The following is a 17324-nucleotide window of genomic DNA, read 5'->3' as shown; positions in this document are numbered from 1 at the left end:
AATGTTAGAAATCCTAAATTGCTAGATGATCTTATCTTCAGAAAATGTGGAGAAAAAAAATCCAAAATCACATCTTTAAGATATGAACGTATGTTATAATGGCAAGTTAGTTTAAAATTCTGTGAGCTGAGCAACTAAGCTGAATCTCACTCGAGTATGAAAAGGAAAACAGCAATATCTATCTGACATAAATGCAAGATACAGGTCAAATGTCAGTCTGTCTATCTATAACCACTGACAAAAGTGCCTCTAACGATTAGAAATGTTCATTAGTTTTGACACCAAAGTACCTGAGAACTTCTCAACTTAAACCTCAATCCTGCAAACACTTGCCTCTGGGTTAACTTTACTCATTCTAGATAGGACACTGAATTCAGTGAAGCTACTGAATTAAAATATATACATGAATGTTTGCAAGCAGGACCTTATAGTTTACAAGCCAGCGTGAGCTTCAGTAAGAACTGAATGCCAAGCAGTTGCTCAGATCTAGTTAATGAGGACACATTTAATACAATCTATCGAAGTTTAATTCAAGAAAAAATTAGAACAGCTGATATTCATCACTTTTTAAATGAAGATCATGGTACAGACAGCTCCTCAAGCATCAATATTAAATTAGATATGCACTACTTCAACTGGAGCAAATCTATCTTGCATCAATCTTACCTCTCAATCTGTGAAAGGAACTTGGTTTCAAAGATACCCCTGGTCTTCAGGGTTTCTGAAATTTGACCTCGGAACAGGAACCCTCTTTTAGTGAAGTCAATCAAAATATTGCGAACGATTTCTCCCAAGTACATTCCACTAATCATCTTCTCATACCTGGAATTAAAGACAATGATACAATTTAGAGGGAATGCAAATTATAAACAGTCCAGCTAGTTTACTTGGATGTACAGGATAAGTAATGCAGAGTTTGGTGACTGTCCTATAGCTAAACCGATAGAACATGAAATGGACCTGCCAAGCACTCAGTGCTGGTAGGTTACACAGACAATGTATGTTCAAAACTGAGTTTCAGTCCCTGGAGCACTGCATTTTTTTCCACAGAGGAGTTCTGCTATGAGCAGCATATTAAAAAAAGCAAGTGCATGAACAGAAGTAAAAGTCATTATGTGTTCATGAGTATTTCTGGGAGTATAAAACCATTATTATTGGTTTCATTATGAATGAATTCATCAGTACAGAGAGTAGGACTGTTTATATTTTTATCACTGAAGATTTTATTTCCATGTCTGGTTGCACTTACTCTGTTGCACAAGCCCAGATGTTGAAACAACAGCCAATGTGCCAAAATATATAACAAATGACTAAACTTAAAAACACACACACACACAGTTTGATCCTAACACTGCTGTTGGGATATACTGCTATACTAAAGATTATGGGAGATGGAACAAGTTGTTCCATTTTATCCATATTATCCTTGACTCCATAGAATTCCTGCTCATCTGGGTACTTTGAAAAAAATCTATGTCCTAAACTAGCTCTTTAATTTTACAGATGTTTACAATAAAAACAGTTGTCATACATCTTGAAAAGGAAAAACTGAATTGTCTGAAGAAACCCTTTTGTATTAAACGTAAGCCCCCTTACTTTGGCTATACGTGCAGCCAGAGCAACATTTTAGTTATCTTCACCCTTCACACAGGTATAGTGAAGTGTAATTAGGTGTATTCAAGTCACACTAGATTCCTGAGATGAAAGATATTATACAAAACACAAATGCTAATTCACACTTTGTTCATACATAAACATAGAAGCCTGTGGCCCACTCCCATTCCTCAGAAGTGATACAGTAACACAGACAAAGCAGTACTGAGGTTCCATATTAATAAAATTTTTAAAAGCAGACATCCCAATGCACATCTCTTGATTTGTAAACTCATTTTCACCAATTAGAACAAAGGGTTTTTGTTTTTTTTTTTAAAATCAAACTAAACAAAGGAACATAAGACATAGGAGTGGAGAGGATCTCCGGGTCATCAAGGCCACGCCCCTGCTATTTCACCAAATAATCCCATAAAGAAATGTATCAAGTTCTGCCCCAAAATTAGATAGATTATTTGCTCCCCCTAGTCCTATTGTGAAGCTCTTCTAGAGCCTCGCTCTTCTGATCTTTAGAAACCATCTTTTAATTTCCAGTCTACATTTCTTCATGGCCAGTTTATACCCGTATGATTTTGTGCCAACACTGGACTTTAAGTTACGTAGCTCTTCTTTCTCCTGGGTTCTTTGCCACCACCCCTTGTGCAGTTCTAGAGAGTAAACATATCTTCTCTCTTGGTCTTTGAAGTGCATGGGCAGAATAAATTTTGTTATGTGCATCAAGGCATGCGCATATGTGCACCCCCAACTGAAACATATGCTGCTGGCTGCAGACAGCTGTGGACACTGCTAATCGGCTGGACAGCATCAACCTCTCCTGGGCAGCCGTCCACATGCTCAGTTTACAGGGAACACTGGACCCTGGGCATATGTACTTGGGTTGCTAACCGATGCAGAAACCTGTGCCACCAAGTCTTTGCTATGATCGCTACCTGTACTTGCTAGAGCAGCACAGGTTTACTTACCCCTGCTACCACCACAATTTCATTTGCTTTATAAAGATTTTCCTTTATTCTCCCCTTTTAGGACAGACTCTCCATTCCCACCATCATCCTGTCAGCCCTTGTCCACATCTGTTCTAGTCTGAATTTCTCTCTCTTTTACATGAGTGATTAGGGTTAGAGACAGTGATCCAAGGCTCCACGTTTGTCAATTCATTACAAGATGCACTTTGCTGTTTTGTTTTAATCAATAATTCACTACATTGCAGCGTCTTCTCGGTCCTTTGTGCAAATCTGAGATTCTACCGGCTCCCCATCCGATGTAGGGACAACATAAAATTTTTCACACTGGATGAGAGCCATGTTCTCCATTTAAATCCACTAACAGGCTTGCTTCCTATTAACAGGCTCTCTCAAGTGCCTAATTCACTTTGAACTAAATGCTCTTTTGGCAATTTGTTCCATATTCCCTTTGCTGTCATTGCAAAGAAGCATCTCCAATCTCCCTCGGCGCCTGATCCTTTGGGGGATTCAAAATGCATCCTCACATTTTGGAGCTTCTTAAGTATTCTGCCACCATTGTCTGTATTGCTCATGTGTTTTTACACTTCTAGCATATTTTTTTCATATAACTCCATGTTTATCTGAGGGCTGGTGTACACAGCAAGTTAGAGTGCCACAAGCTGCTGTGTGAATATGCATCCCTAAGTTGCCACACCCTAACTTATCGTGCTGCCATAAACTAAGTGTTTCAGAGCATGCTCAGACACACTACCTCTTCCAATTTCTCACTAATCCCTTTAATTTAAACTGATCACAAACAAGAGGCCAGCACCAAGTTTTGAGCAGATTTTCTGGGCACATAACTCACCCCACCTTCAAAACAGACAACTGCATTCTGCACTAGCTAAAACTTCCAGGTGGCGGTGAGACGGTAGTGCCAAGCAAAGTGCAATGCCGTGTAACACACCTGAAAAAGGCATGGATGACCAACACAGGAGTTCACAATGGAGAAAGACTGCAACCATTTGCCCTGTTAGATATGGGAAAAGTCATCCACCTAGGAAAGCAGGAACAAGGGAGATCCAACAGGGGATAGGGACAGTTAAAACTATTATAGCCTCTTAATCCCTCCATTTTTCAACAACCTTTTAAAACTAGCTACAGATATATCACTTACTCCTAGCAAACCAGTGTTCCATAAATTTTGCATATTTCTTGCTATTAAATACCTTTGTTTTCCCGGATTTAATGAATAATCATCAACAGCTTTGTCATAAATTGTCCTGATGTCATCCAGGCATCCATTGTCGCCAAAGGCACCCCATTCCATGTTCACACACATTCGTCCTTGATCTCCCTCTACCATCTCTATGTTTCTCATTTCCTCCATGTAACATGCATTGCTGCCAGTGCCTATAATATTTGAATAAACAGATTTAAAAAAAAAAACAAAAACACACGCACACACACAAGAAAAAGCATCTAACCCTCTTATGGGCTTTTTTACCTGCTTTTTCATATTATAATAAAATAATTTCCTATTGCAGTAATGAGGCATCTTCAAAACTTATAAAAAAAGATAGAACTAAACACTCTCCTGGCTGATACAGTGAGGCTCAGGCCTGCAGTGCCTCCTCTAAAAGAGGACTCCTCCTGCCCATGGCTGAATTGTACAGGGGAAGTCTGAGAAGCACAAGCGTTGTGCAGTACAGGGCCTGTGAGTGATGACAGAGCTGCAGGGGAAAGGGGAATGTGCAGGAGAATACAGTAAACTGGTTCATAGCCAGCATTCTGTCAACCGGAACTCTCAAACAGCTGGCATTTTAACCATACATGCATTTTAGTTACGTTTGCCACAAGCACCATATAGTGAAAGTAAGTACAGAGAGATACAGCAAATACAGTGTAAGTTTACAGTGTTCAATACTACTGTTGTTGGTAAATAAAGCACTCAGCATACATTTTTGTTGCTTCTTAATAGCTGATCTTGCAGGGGATGGGGGGAAGGGAATTGTTTTTCTTTTTCCAGAAACCCTCTGGCTAGGTATGCCTCTCTATTTTACAGAATATCTGAATATCCAGCAACCGCCCAGTCACAGGGCTGCCGGAGATGAAAGCTTACTGTATCACGAATCCTTCACGGATTGATGCAGACAATGAGCAGTAAGGGGAAACTGCCTCATCACTAGACCCCTTCACTTGTAAAGGCACAAGGATCAATTTTTTCCCCCCCACTTACTCCATTCAACATCTACACCAGTCACTAGGTGACCTGCCTAGCAAGATCTGCTGAACAGGTCTTTTTGTCCCTGGGTCTCCAGCCACTGGGAGCTGCCTGTTTGAAGAACTGGCAGAACATGAAGTCCCCCACTCCACTCTCCCCTCAGACTCAGAGCTGTTCACATGGCCCTGCAGCTGGCTGCTGCAAGTGGCCCCCTGGGGCATGGAAGGCCAGGAACTGCACAACCTGACTAACTTTTAACATTTTGCCAAATACTACCTGAGTATGAAGTATCTGGCATTTTACTGCAGACATTCAGAACAGACAATGAGTTTTGCCATGTAAAATTTGTAATTTGGGCTTCCAATTGCTCTTCTTTTTCCCAATGGGAAAACTTTAGTATCTGGCCTTCTCGATCTCAGAGACATGGACCCAAAGATAACAGAAACAAAAACAAACAAACCAGAGATATTCACATGCCCTCCCACTTACACCAGGATGGCACTTCTACATAGCTCTAGTAGAGTCTCCTGTGGCACTATCTCAGCTAGGGTTATCAGTCTGAATGGATATATTGCCTGTAGATTTCACTGTATGACACAATCTTTACTTAAAGATTCGTCTTCAATTCCTGGAGACTCCAGGACAATCCTGGAAAGATGGCAATTTGAAAGCTATTGCATTGCTTAGGACACAGCTGCAGTGCTGTGCCCTTTGCTTACTAAGGCTTGCAGAATGTATAGCTGCTGTGAACTGGTGTGCTTGCCTTTACAAGTCTGTCTTGGGCAGACCACATGACCAAGGCAGGACGTGGGTCATCCTACTAGTGACTTAGGGATATACATTACAGAATCAACTAATGGGTAACCTCACATACTGAAAAATGTATGTGCTTGCTTTTGCATTAATTCTGTGAAACAGACTGATTTTCATATTAAAATAGTCAATGTTGATTGATTTTCATATTAAAATAGTCAATATTGATTCATATTTATGAAACAATATCTCTAATGAACAAAGAACTAATGCATTTTTGGATTTTTGCATTTACACGGTTAAATAGATAGCTTTTAGAAATGTCTGTTAGTCAAAAGCTATATTTCACCTCTATTTTTTCATTTGTACAATTATAAAAGCCAACATGCATCCAAATTCAATGACAGAATATCAGAAGCATAAAGATTCCATCACAAACAGTCAAGTTAACAGATGCATTCAAGAAAACATATTGAAATGTCAGCTTTTTAATTTCTTTTAAAATGAAACTGGCAAAAATATGAATTGGGAAACAGCACATTTCTCCAATTAATAATATATATTAAATCTAGGTTTTAAAGCTTTAGGATGGATTTATATTATCCTATTCATCACACAAAAACTGTTATGTCAGGTCTGAAAAAACTCCACAAACTTCCCAGTTAACAACATTAGAGGAAACGCATCATCATGTGTCTTAGCAATCTTATTTGCACAAAACTGTTTATTTTTATTTCAGCTGTAATATATTCTTAAAAACAAAATGTCGCTAATACCTACCCACAATGAGTCCTATTTCACAATTTGGATCTTCATATGCACAAGTCATCATAGTGCCAACTGTATCATTCACCACAGCCACAACATCCAAGTCAAATTCCTTTAAAAAAAAAAAAATAAATTCTATAGATTGTTTGTATGTAATACATTAGAGCAACCTTTACAATGTTTGTTAGAATGGAAGGAATTTACCAACTGTCTAAAATGTGTTGAGTGGATAAATGGATAAAAACATAAAACTTAATAATCAAAATGAAATCATTGCAATGTGAATACCAGTTTAGGTGAGGACACTTAATATTAAACTTCTTATATAGGAATAAGATAACATTCACCCTTATAAGATCCTCATTTCAGTAGTATGTAACTTTGCCAAGCTTAAACCAGGCTGAAACCTTCCAACTCTGGAGGCTAACTCAGGCTAACTTGTTCTAGAAAATTTTGCCTGGAAAATTCCTCCCATTTCCAAGAATACACTTAGGGGAAAATATGCTGTTTTGTTTTTCTAAATAAAATCTTACAGGCATTTGGTTGAGAAGCTCTAGTATCTCCCTTCTTTTGGAGTGGAACCTGAAATCTGTCAAGGGCGCTGTCCTGGTGTCAGGGACCTGCTCACCTTAAATTTAGTCAAATTACAAGCCTCTGAAAAATGTAAGCTCACACATGCTAAGCAAAGATGTGTTAAAGTTTGGCAAATAAATCCCTTAAGGGCTGCTTCATCTCCCCTGTGCATGCTCCATCCCCTCAGAGTGCCTGCATACTAACTAGACTCCATAGACACTACCCCCCACAAAGCAATCAATCATGCAGAAGCAAGTGTCTTTGTTTGGCCAGTCTTTTATCTATTTCCTAACTCCTTTGTAAGACATGAGCATTTGTTCAAATAAAAAAGCCAAAAGGCATCCACATTCATGAATGACAGAATACCAGAAACATAAGAGTTCCATCATGAACCATCAAGTTAACAGATGCATTCAAGAAAATACTGAAATATTGAAATGTCACCTCTCTCCTTTTAATTCCTTCCCTAAGCAAATACACCACATCCTCTCCTTCACAGTCTGTAGCTTTAAAGCCTTTGGTCCAGTTGAGGAGGATACCCTAGAAAGAGAAAGGCATTCATTAATAAGTTTCTGAATATGCCACTCATTAGAACAGGAGAATATGTTTCAGAATATTTAAACACACTTTCAAAGCACTGAATACATAAAAGCACATACTGAACAGATTGGTTGAAAACTGTAGTTAAATCTGTGGGACAAAATAACAGTGTTCCACTCTGAGTGGCTGTTCATTTTAACCCTGGTGCCCCACTAGCTGCAGTTGGCTGTGGTGATCTCACAGACATAACCATGACTCTGACAGCCTGGAACCCAGTTGTTAGATTGTACACCAGTGGAACACAGTTATGGAATGCTGAAAGAAGGAAGAACATCTCTAATGTTTGTTAAGAAAACACACAGAAGTACAGGAATGTACCACAACACTCTACTGAGCAGCATGTACTGTGTACTTTGATCACGCTCAGGTTCCCGCTCCTTGCTGGAACAGCTTATTTTGAGAAAGAACATTTTTTCAATTTGAAAGGAATGAATTCTGTTCCCTGAAACTGCAGATCTGCAGTGTCCAATATGTTCACTACTCACCACACGTGGTGAATAGGACACTATGTTGTGGCGAATGTGGGGGTGGCCAACCCATGGCTCTCGAGCTAAAATGTAGCTCTTGGAGCATTTAAATGCTGGAGGTCCTGAAAGCCGCAAAGGGGGGAATGCCATCTTCCTGCTCCATGCACGTGCCCCAACACTTGATGGGAGAAGCCTGCGGCACCCCAACAAGTTGCAAGCATTGAAATAGAATGGGGGGGGGGCTGGGGGGGCCCAGCTCTGGGGAAGGACATTTATTTGGTGGGGGGGGAGTGTGCATATTGGGGGAACCTGGCTCTGGGGGAAGGAGAGGAAATTTATTTTGATCGGGGAGAATGTGGAGAATATGGAAAGATGACAAACCACAGGTGTGGCAATCTTTGAATTCCTATTGGACACTGCTGCTGTAGATGATGCATCCTTAACCATAGTTACTTGATACAGCGCACTATGTTATGGCTGTCTCAAACAAAAAACAAAAAAAAGTCTCTTAAAGATCCAAAGTTATCAGGGAACACCTATTATTGGTGCACCCCTTTATGTATGGAAATTACTCTTATTTTCAATATGCATGTTAAATATTATTCTTCTTGCACCAAATTTTAAATATTTTGCCTTGAAGCTACATTTAGAAAGAAGTTCTCTTTGCTTCTTTAGAATTTATGTCAACTCTTTAATTTGGACTAAAGCAACAAATTCTAATCAAAAGACAAAATTTCCAGAATTAAAATGCAATCTGATGGTCAAATCGTTCCCTATTCTACTCAACACTGAAAATGCAAGACAAAAAAAAGAGGGGGGGGGGGGGTCATTGTCCCAGATAAAGAAGCATTTGCTCTCTGAAGATGCTATAGCCTTGGTAAAGAAAAATCATATTACTGGGAAAGTTGTACTGCCCAGAATATAACCACATGCACTAAATATTGAATTACTGATGAAAATTTGATAGAGAATGCCATCATTTTAAGAAGTTGAACACAATAATGGCCCTCACTAAAAGTTAATAAATTTGGGGCACTTAATTCTGCAGCCTTTTCTATAGGCTTATTCTCACCAGCATTCCCACTGCAAACTCTAACAGAACTACTCTTGTCAGTAAGTATACTGTAGCCTGTGTAAAGGTTGAGAATCAGGCCCAGAAGAAGCACTATATGTCAGATTCAAAAGATAACAAGATATTATAAAACTTACAGCATCTAAACTGGTCTGCTTGCAAGGGAAGGAAAATGTAAAGCCAAGGGGAAGACGTGCACCTTTTATTCCCATGTAATCCAGGAAGTCTGAGATACAGGTAACAATGTGATCAAACAGCTTTAAAAAGAAATATATAAACATGATTACATATTTGTTTAAATATATGTCTGTTTATATAGTATTTAAAAATTAGAGCTAATGGAGAAAGAAAATACGAATGCTCACTTCTTCTCCAGTACCCTGCATGACCTCTATGGGAATAGCATATATTTTATTGTGCATTTCAACCGTTCTCCTTTTACCACTACGGATCTTCACAAGCAAAACTCTGAAGTTTGTTCCTCCAAGGTCGAGAGCCAGAAAATCTCCATTCTCTGTAAGAAAGTAAGTATTTGTATATTTCAAGAACACAGAAACAAAGCACAAGCAGGCATTTTGACATAAGGCTCTGGTAATTCCCTCAATCTGAAGGGTTTAGAGATTTCTCATAGTCATTCTGCTTGTTGAAAAGAAGAAATACATTGCCATACACAGCTGCTGCTCCCTCTAACAACAGTTACAGGGTGACCCTTGATACTGTAGGTGCAGAACTACACGCTTTAAAAATAAAGAATTCTCCAGGAAGCCAGCAGATGGTGCTATGTTCCTGCTTCCCCAGTTGCAGAGTGCGGTCCTAAGCAGTGCGCGTCGTTGGAACAGGGAGGGAAAGAAGAGAAGGGAGTGACCATTCTCTCTCTGCTGTCTGTGGATGTCAAGAGAAAGCAGGAGGCTGCCCCGCTGGTTGAGGTATCAATTGCTATATAGGATCAATGAGAATGCAACTAGTCACTTTCAGAAAGCTGTGAGCCCAGTCCCTGTAAACACTCCCGCTGACTTACAATTTTGAACTCAGAGAACGGAAAGCAGTGGGACAGGAAAAGAGCTAGGCTCAAAAAAGCCAAGTCTAACTCACAGAAGATGCATTAATAGAGAAATTATAGACTGAACTCAGAATTTCATCTTTTTTGATAGTTTAAGACTTTTGTATTGAACACAGATTCCACGCAAGATCCAATTCATTAAGTAAATTATCAACTAACATTTCAGCTTTAATGTTATGTTATGTTTGTGATTTTCCTGTACCACAGCATCCTCCTTGGCTAGAAGCACTGACTGGTACATAATCAAAACAAAAAGCAGTCAAGTAGCACTTCAAAGACGAGCAAAATAGTTTATTGGGTGAGCTTTTGTGGGACAGACCCACTTCTTCAGACCACAGCCAGACCAGAACAGACTCAATATTTAAGGCACAGTGACTGGTACATGTGTGTATTTACCATGCTGCTTTTGCAACAATTACCATGAAACTACCTGTTCCATCCGGCGTGCTGCGAACGAAGGTGGGCAGCATTTTCACTTTTGCAGTTTCATGCGTTTTCTTCCTCAGCCCAGCTTCTATTTCTGTTCGCATCCTTTTTTTAATCTGCAAGAGCTGATCATGAGTAAGCTTGAACTCAGCCAGAGTTTCATCTATCAGCCTGTGCTGCTCAGCTAGCCTGTACGCTACTGCAGTGACCATTGCAGCACCCTTTCCACTGCCACTCTCAGACAGAAGGAATCGCACATCAGAGTCAGGAACTAATCGCCTTGTTGTTTTGTGCAAACGCCTGGCATATCTGTGAAGACAAGCAGATAGTATAACAGTAATCGCCAGTCATTTAAAAAACCTGCACTCATCATCACTGGCTATAAAATGTGAAGGGAGCATGGGATATAATTAGCTTCTCTGTCTTTGAAATTTGCCACTCTCTGCTTACTGCTGCACAATGGGGCTGTGGCCACACTTAGCCAAAACTTCGAAATGGCCATGCAAACGGCCATTCTGAAGATTACTAATGAGGCGCTGAACTGAATATTCAGCGTCTCATTAGCAATACAACGCTTCTGGCTGTGGTGCTTTGAAAGCAGCATTTTGTGCCCTAATGCTAATGAAGCACTGAATATTCAATTCAGCGCCTCATTAGTAATCTTCAAAATGGCCATTTGCATGGCCATTTCGAAGTTTTGGCCAAGTGTGGCCACAGCCTGGGTTTTTTCCCTTGCCAACTATTCCACCTGAGCATGCACCAGCCCCAAGCCTCCTCACGCAGTGTTCTCACACAAGTTGAAGTACATCTTCCTACACAAAAAAGGAAGCATCATTGCAAGACAGAGAGTGGGAAAGTATTCATTACACACACAGACTTTTTTTGAGTTCAGGAAATCACAGCAAAAGCCATGGGGAAAAACCTCCCAGGATATCATCCTCCTAACAGAATTTAATCAAGGTCAAACGGAATTGTCTGGTGTGAGCCACTACAGCATCTCCCATGTTACTGCCAATTCCTTTTAGCTGTTATCACAATAGCCTCGAGTTTTTATTTATTTTTTAATATCTAAAGCAAACCATAGAAAATTGATTTACAAGCTCAAAATAACAGTTTATAAGCTAAAAATCAACAGAATGAATGAATAGCAAACACTAGATACTGCATATCTCATAACAGTGACCAAAACAGTATTTTTCATAACAAAACTTTCATATTGGGAAACTCTCTCTCTCTCTTCCCCCCCCCACCCCCCCCTCAACTACCAGGACGTTTCCAAAAAAGTTTTCAGAAATGTGTTTTTTGTTTCTTCCAAACATTCTCTTCAGAAAATACTTTCCTATGTCCTTTATAGTCCATCTACAAATTAGCTAATACTAAACGCTCCAGGCCCCAAGTAGTATCATAATACATAATTAACCTTTTCAGCTACATACTAGTAGTTACAGGTAGTACTGACTTCCCGCTTTTGTGAACACCAAAATTCGAGTGACAGGAATTGTATAGCAGACTAGACAAACTATTTAAAAATTAATGAAATGAAAGATTATTGTCTCATCATAAAAAACAAAAACATTCTAGCTCCTGCACATGAATGATAATAAAGAAATGAATACTACATGTGGGTTATTTCAGTCAGAGTATTTTTATTTTGAGGCTTTTTTCCCTTTGGTCCTGATCCTACAAACTCTTATGCAACTGCTTATCTCTAAATCAATGACTTGATAACTTGTAAGTTTCTCCAGAATCAAGGTCTTGGTCATTCGTTTAAATGTTGTAATTAGAGTATCTTTAAGTAACTGTTAACAACTTACATATTCACTTTGCATACAATACATGCTAAAAAAAATTAGACTGTCTCCTCTATGAATTCTACTTAAATCTGAACACATTATAAAAATGCAGCTTAGAAATAGGACAAAAAAAAATAAACAAACTGCTTTTATGAGGACAAGGAAATGCAGACGCTATTTTTTCCTTCTAACTTCCAAGTGTAAGCCAAAGATGTTTGGCAAAATGGGGCTTTCACTTTAAATTGGAAATAGGGAATAACATCCTATTACTGGGTTTCCTCCTCAGAGTCCAGTCCATAGGCAAACAACACAGACTTTGGATATTTGTTTAACTGTATTTTTGATCAAATAAATTGTTCTCTACTGCTGGGACTTTCAAAGGCACTTAAGGGAGTCAGACACCCAAACTCCAATTACTTTCAATGAGTGTTAGATGCCTACTTCCCTTAGGTGCTTTTGAGCCCCCAGACTAGTTCTACAGCTAAAGGCAACATTTCCCGATTGAGTTGTTTACTTCTTTCTATATATATATGCAGACACACAACTTCTGTTCAATTATCTCATTCGTGACTACGCATCAAGATGCTGTCCTCATGTTACACGTCTGACCTTTGCAAAAGATGAATCCTAACAGGTGCCAAATGTTAATTATAGAAAAAACAGGACTTACTGCGGATGCATCTTGTAAAGGGAACCATCCACGCCCACCGTGGTGCGCAGCCTGGTTACTCCTTTATTGTCACGCAGTTGATTTAGAATTGCGCCCAAGGTACTTGCCACCAGATTGGCAGAACGGAATGAAACAATTGTACAGACGTGCTGGACAGCAATGCAGTCTTCATGGGATGGTTCTACCCCAAGTCGTGTCAAAATTTCTTTGGCTTTATTCAGACCTTCTTTGCTTCTACAAATAGAAATTTACAGAGTGAACTCTTTAATATTAAATTATAAAATGCATAATAAGTAACGTGATCGGACACCAGTGCTTTGCCACATGACAGTGGTCTGAAACTCTGACGAGTGTTAGACAAAGCAGCTGAGGGCAGTATTCACCTATGGCAATCCTCTATTAACTGACTTCAGCAATACAAAATAAAAAATAAGTCAAAATAATGTTTGCTAAGCATATGAGGCTTTTCAATGAAGCCCAATAGAAATGATTTAATAGATGCTCTATTTCCATCAGTGGTACAACAGTTTCAACAATTCTGTCAGTACCATTCTATATATGCTGGATTACTCCTGTGCATCTAGTTAAAATGCTGTCCATTCCCTCAAAATTTGTTTGCCATTGGCATCAAATACGCTTTTTGACCAAAAGCGCACTGTGTCTTAATTAAGAAGTACTTGTAAGATGTATTTCCAACAGGGAGTAATTCTTCACTGTGCTAGAGTGAATCTACTTTCTAGTGCATTTGCCATCATGCAGCAAGTGTGACACCAAACCAAAACTGCAGACAATCATACGTATATCACTATTGCCAAGCACTGTCTGATAATACAGCATGTGATGTGACAGCAGGATAGTAAAAGAAGGGAGAAGCCTGTGGAGGTCAGTCATTGGTCACCACAAAAACAAAAAACAAAAACAAAGTTAACAGCAACCCCATTAAAATTCTTTGGTTAATGGCCTCAAGGAAATAGCATCTCAGGGTATGTCTGCCCTACCGGTTCCCAACCTTTTTAAGACAGGGACCAATTTTGACAACTCAGGAACACTATGGCTGCGTCTACACGTGCACGCTACTTCGAAGTAGCGGCAGTAACTTCGAAATAGCGCCCGTCACGTCTACACGTGTTGGGCGCTATTTCGAAGTTGAAATCGACGTTAGGCGGCGAGACGTCGAAGTCGCTAACCCCATGAGCGGATGGGAATAGCGCCCTACTTCGACGTTCAACATCGAAGTAGGGACGTGTAGACGATCCGCGTCCCGCAACATCGAAATAGCGGGGTCCTCCATGGCGGCCATCAGCTGGGGGGTTGAGAGATACTCTCTCTCCAGCCCTTGCGGGGCTCTGTGGTCACCGTGGGCAGCAGCCCTTAGCCCAGGGCTTCTGGCTGCTGCTGCTGCAGCTGGGGGTCCGTGCTGCATATACAGGGTCTGCAACTAGTTGTTGGCTCTGTGTATCTTGCACTGTTTAATGAAAGTGTGTCTGGGAGGGGCCCTTTAAGGGAGCGGCTTGCTGTTGAGTCCGCCCCGTGACCCTGTCTGCAGCTGTGCCTGGCTCCCTTATTTCGATGTGTGCTACTTTGCCGTGTAGACGTTCCCTCGCTGTGCCTATTTCGATGTTGGGCTGAGCAACGTCGAAGTTGAACATCGACGTTGCCAGCCCTGGAGGACGTGTAGACGTTATTCATCGAAATAGCCTATTTCGATGTCACAACATCGAAATAAGCTATTTCGAAGTTGGGTGCACGTGTAGACGTAGCCTTTGTGACCCAAGGCAATTCAAAACCGTGGGCAGGGGGAAGGACTTTCTCCCCTGGGAAAAATGCAACATCCCGCCCCCACACCCACCCAGCCCTTCAGCTTAAACCGCCCTCAGCCCCAAAGTCCCCCCTGCTTTAAATCCCCCTCAGCCCCAAAACTCCCCTGCCACCCCCATGCTTGAACCCCTCTCAGCTAAGGTTGCTAGATTTTTGGACAACTTATGCAGGACAGGTAGCCCCACCCACAGGACCCCCAGCCAGGGCTGCCTGTCCTACATAAGATTTCCAAAATCTGGTGTGCGGGGCAGGGAACCTGGCAGCTGGCCGGCAGCACCAGCTGAGGGACCCCGGCCAAGGGGGGGGTGTGTAGGAACCCCACAGCTTGGAGCCGGCTAGGATGCAGAGCCCTGGTCAGCCCCACCCCTGCACCTCCATACCCAGGCTTAAACCTCACAGCACTCCCCCCCGCACCTCCATACCCAGGCTTAAACCCTCACAGCACCCCCCCATCCCCTCCACCTACCTCACACAAGTTCCATGTCCTTCCACTCCTGCCCCCCCCCCCCCCACTGCTCCTTCACTGGCTACCTCAACTACAAGGACCAGTTCAACTACAGGATGAACAAGTGCAGAATGGTAGTAGAATGTACATTTAGCCATTTAAATGGCAGGTTCAGGAGCCTCCTGACACACAGTTAGACCTCAGCAAAGGCAATATTCCCCTCACGGTGGCAGCCTACTGGGTGCTCTAATGTACGTGAGAGAAGGGGGGAAAATTTTATGCCTGGCTAGAGGGCTGAGACATCATCTGTTCACAAATTACGAGCAGCCAGACACCAGGGCAATAAGGAGAGCACAGTGAGGGGCACTGCTAAGCAGGAAGGCTTTGAAAAACAGCTTTATGAATGATCAAAAAGCAACATGACTGTCATGTCTGTTGCTCTTTAGCAGGTGCCCCCCAAAATGACAGGTGCTTGCCTGTAAAGACTGTAAACTACCCCCACATCCCACTGCAACACAAACAATGAAGACACTGGGGGGGTTTGGGATTTTGTTGTTGTTTTGTTTAAGTTAATCTTTTTCATTCAGGGGGCACAAAAGGAGTTCATGGCAGGTGGGTAAGCAAGAGCATTCTACCATCACAGGTAGGAGAACGTCTGCCTTATTCTCTCAGAAGTGTCCCCAGGAGTGGAATGCAAGGCTGCCCTTGACCCCCACCCCACCTGCCTGCATTCTGGGATGCCGAGGAGAGGGGAGGCTAGGGAACATGGTGAGGAGGGCGCGTGGTAATTCATGGGCTGCAGTGGGACTCTGCTCCTGTACCAGGGACTGCAGCAGTTCTATTTGCTGACCTATCAGCTGCAACATCTCCTGGGTCTCCAGTTCACACTCTGTGCTCTTTCCTCACCACATGATCTGCTCTCCTTTTTCCTGACCAGCTTGCCTCTCCTCCAGAGTGGTGGTTCTCCACACATTTAACTATGCCCTCTCCGTGCATGTGGCTTCCATGTGCTATATGAATATATCTTCCAACCTTCCTTTTCTCCTGTAACTCTATGCCAGCCTAAGAATTGGGGGGAGGGGATTAGGGAATGTGTCATTTATGCAGACATTTGCTGGGATGTACTGAACAAAGCGTTTTACAGGTTCAATTAAAAGGGAGGAGCCGCGTAATGTACACCACAGTGGAGTAACATTCTAGTGATGATAGTAGCGACTGGTGTTTCTACTGAAAACTACCACCTGCCAGGACTTGACAGCACTTCAACATGTTCAGTCATCCACAGGCATGCCACAACACCATTCTTCACTGCCATTCCTACCCCCAAAAGCAAAGTGCAAACTTCATCAGCATGTTGACATTTCTAACTCCTATTTTTGACTCCTCCTTCCTGAAAGGAGGACAGTCAGCAAACTGACAGAAACACTGTCAAAAATACACACAAAGAAGGGGGTCCCAGGTAGCAAACTGCTCAGCTGGGTAAGCAGGTCAGGGAAGAGGCTGTGTCCCCAGCATCAAGAGCTGTTAATGGCAGTGGTGCTTGAACTTCCCAGGATGTAAATAAATGCACTTTCAGTTAAACAAGTACTTTAGTACATTGGAGCTCCCATAGTAAGTAGATGAACAGATTAGAGATCTGATTTTCATTTACACTAGGTCCCACTTTACATCATTCTGACAACATAAATGGCCTTTAAAGTGGATGTGAACGAAATTATCTTTAAACCCCTGTTGAGATTCCTTCACATTGCCCAGAGTGGTGTAAAAGGGGCCCTTGCGTAATAAGAATCTGATCCTGGATGTAATTTTATACACTTGCTCTAAGTTTTAGGTTCATTTGAGATCCACATCCAAGCTTCACCTTTACACACTTGGCAGTTGTGACTCAGAACTCTGGAATTGTAGGAGCATTAGCCAAAAGGCTGGAGGCTGCAAGATTAAGTACATTTATAGTCTACTGCTATTGGACAGACACTATTTGTTCACACCACAGTAAGGCAGAGCTTTTTGCAACAGCCCATCCAAGAGCCCACTTTGAAACTCCTTGTTCACTCAGCAGCCAGCAGCATGATAATATCCCACTTTCCTAGCCACTGCCAAACA

At 41.5% G+C, this 17324-nt stretch overlaps 1 protein-coding gene across 1 annotated transcript in view; it reads right to left on the bottom strand.

Annotated features, from left to right (window-relative positions):
* The window catches only part of HK1 (hexokinase 1), a 62618-nt gene that overhangs the window by 7668 nt on the left and 37626 nt on the right, over nt 1–17324 (bottom strand). The window contains exons 9-16 of the mRNA XM_075000242.1: nt 12959–13192; nt 10500–10804; nt 9375–9523; nt 9147–9266; nt 7315–7410; nt 6310–6409; nt 3782–3965; nt 667–822 (exon numbers count right to left, since the gene is read on the bottom strand). Coding sequence (XP_074856343.1) covers nt 667–822; nt 3782–3965; nt 6310–6409; nt 7315–7410; nt 9147–9266; nt 9375–9523; nt 10500–10804; nt 12959–13192 — 1344 coding nt within the window. The remainder of the gene's footprint in view (nt 1–666; nt 823–3781; nt 3966–6309; nt 6410–7314; nt 7411–9146; nt 9267–9374; nt 9524–10499; nt 10805–12958; nt 13193–17324) is intronic.

Source organism: Carettochelys insculpta, chromosome 7, assembly GCF_033958435.1.
Source record: "Carettochelys insculpta isolate YL-2023 chromosome 7, ASM3395843v1, whole genome shotgun sequence".
NCBI classification, from domain to species: domain Eukaryota; kingdom Metazoa; phylum Chordata; order Testudines; family Carettochelyidae; genus Carettochelys; species Carettochelys insculpta.
The sequence above is the reverse complement of the archived record's forward strand: the minus strand, read 5'-3'. Positions and strand labels throughout refer to the sequence as shown.